General features: G+C 27.3%; 1 protein-coding gene across 1 annotated transcript; it reads right to left on the bottom strand.

Moving 5' to 3' along the window:
* On the bottom strand, positions 1 to 777 carry LOC124935986 (secoisolariciresinol dehydrogenase-like; the record flags this gene model as incomplete). Its single annotated transcript, XM_047476436.1, has 1 exon — positions 1 to 777. A coding segment is annotated over one exon (777 nt), but the record flags the coding sequence as incomplete, so codon positions are not given.
* Between the last annotated feature and the right edge of the window lie 2,290 nt (positions 778 to 3,067).

Here is a 3,067-nt window from a genome sequence, read left to right on the forward strand (position 1 = left end):
TTAATTTGCATTGTGTATGCTAAATCCCCCATCAACCACCAAATTGAGCCCACTCACATACTTAGCATCATCACTAGCCAAATAAAGGGCAGCCTTAGCAATATCATCTTCTTTCAATGTCACTCCTTTTAGATTAGCTTTGGCATTCGATATTAATTCAAGCCCTTCCCTATCCAATTCAAGGTAATCCCTAGCCAAGGGCGTTGCCGCAGTGTAGGGCGAAATGCAGTTGACCCTTATTCCAAACTGGCCTAACTCGACCGCCAAATTCCTAGTTAGCCCCAATACCGCATGTTTCGAACAACAATAGGCATGAGTACCTGTTCCACCTAATATCGAGGCTATACTTGCACTTGAAATGATGGAGCCTGACTTAGCCGGGACCATGACACGAGCTGCATGTTTCATGCCTAGGAAAACACCCGTCACGTTGACGGCTAGAACTTTCTCAAAATATGACTTCTCGTTTTCAATGATCCCTTGTTTGATTGGATCGATTATGCCAGCGTTGTTGAACATTATGTCGAGTTTTCCAAAGGTCTCAACTGTCTTATCCACTGCGGTTTTAATATGGTCCTCGTTCGTCACGTTGCAATGAACATAGGTGCAATCTTTTGCGCCTATTTTCTCACGCAATGATTGTCCCAAATCGTCTTGTATGTCTGCAATGACAATTTTCGCCCCGTGTTCGGCGAAGAGCTTTGCCGTGTATTCACCGATACCACTAGCTCCTCCAGTTATTAGAGCCACCTTTCCTTCAAGTCTGAAGAAAACATTTTTTATAGATAAAATTTGTATTAGTTAAGATGTTATTATTAGAATTTAAGAAAACATGATAATTATTACCTTCTCCCAAATCCAGAGAGTAATGATGTTGTCATTTGCGGTTTGTTTAGGATAGAGATATGAATATGAAAGTTGGGTGATCAAATATATAGATTCTTAAAGTTAAGGGCACCCTGTCCAAACCTGTTAGGCAAGTGCCTAATATTAGCCTGGATTGGGTTGGGTTGGGTTGGGTGATTATAATAAACAAACAAAATTAAATATTATTTTACTTATTTCTCATTAATTATCTTACTTAATTTATTAATCAAAATACTAAAATATTCTTTATTTTAAAATATTATTATTTATTATATATATTACGACTTTTATCAAAAATAATTATAACCTTCTCAAAATTATTAACCGTCATTATTTTTCCCTCTAAATTATTAAAATAACCTATTTCAATCCAAAACAATTTTAGTGAAGAAATTATCTTAAGTTATTAACAATATATATAAATATATTGTTAATAAATTAAATAATTATCTCGTCAAAAAAAATGTAAACAATTGTGAAGATACAATAGTACTAAATGTGTGTTGCTATAACATTTCTGTTCAAATTTTACAATTTAATCGTTAATTTTAAAGGGTCGATTTCGGTTAATTTATTCTTTTCGGTTTAGCTGATGAAAATATTAGTTTAATCGAAAAAAATTTACTATTATAATAAACAAACAAAATTAAATATTATTTTACTTATTTCTCATTAATTATCTTACTTAATTTATTAATCAAAATACTAAAATATTCTTTATTTTAAAATATTATTATTTATTATATATATTACGTCTTTTACCAAAAATAATTATAACCTTCTCAAAATTATTAACCGTCATTATTTTTCATCCTCTAAATTATTAAAATAACCTATTTCAATCCAAAACAATTTTAGTGAAGAAATTATCTTAAGTTATTAACAATATATATAAATATATTGTTAATAAATTAAATAATTATCTCGTCAAAAAAAAATGTAAACAATTGTGAAGATACAATAGTACTAAATGTGTGTTGCTATAACATTTCTGCTCAAATTTTACAATTTAATCGTTAATTTTAAAAGGTCGATTTCGGTTAATTTATTCTTTTCGGTTTAGCTGATGAAAATATTAGTTTAATCGAAAAAAATTTACTATTATTTTTAAAAAAATATTAATTTATTAAGTATAACCATATGTTGTAACTAAATTATACATATTTTTTAATTTTTAATTATAATTGGAATATTGGTTAAGCATGATCTACTTCCAAATCCTAGGACTATTTTATGAACATTTAGGCATACAGGGTTAATTACTAATTAATTATTTTCATATAATCATGTTTAGTGTTGATTATTATAAATCAAATTATTTTGATAAAATTACGTCATATTATCAATATAGGAAAGTAAAAATAATAAGACGTCATAGATATAATAAATTAAAATATGAAATTAATTTTATTATCTTGGAGCGTGATCGCAATCTATTGTCTCTTATAGCTCATTTGAAGAAAATGTTATTTTGAATTTATCTTGGGTTTTCCAAAAATTCTTTGTTTGACATAATTTAAAAAAAAAAAAACAGATTTTTTAATTTTTATTACTAGTATACCCTCTCTATATATATAATTAACAATATTTTTTTTAAAAAAATAATTTAATTTATACTAAAATAAATTTTAAAATACAATAAAATAAATATTCAAAAACTATACCTATACTATTATCAACTTTTATTAATAAAGAAATACAAATTAATTTGAATACGAGATAATATAATAAGTTATAGTTTTATTTATATTGAAATTTATTTTTATTTAATATAATTTTTTTAAATGGAATAATTTCTTATAAATTTAATTTATAATGTAATAAAATAAATATGTTTGGATCAGTGCTACCAACAGAGACTATGGTCGGATTATTATTAGCAACTAACGATAAATTCTTTAATAGTAATCCTGTGAGAGATTAGTATCTGTTTATATTTTTCAAAAATCCTCCAAACTCTTGAAACAGATTCAAGTGCAGAAATGTTCGTCGGATTTAAAGCTTTGAACAAACGAAGGTAATGGCAGAAAGTAAAAGAACACAGTAAGTTTTATTGATGTTCGGAGATAAAACTCCTACGTCACCCCTTCTTCTACAATCGGAAGGATATCCACTAAATATTTTGAATCGAGTACAACTTACTGAGCTAGTTAATTCTCTGTTGAACAGGACAGTCTCTGTTCAACTTACAATATTCTCA

Source organism: Impatiens glandulifera, chromosome 1 (genome assembly GCF_907164915.1).
Source record: "Impatiens glandulifera chromosome 1, dImpGla2.1, whole genome shotgun sequence".
Classification (NCBI taxonomy): Eukaryota; Viridiplantae; Streptophyta; class Magnoliopsida; order Ericales; family Balsaminaceae; genus Impatiens; species Impatiens glandulifera.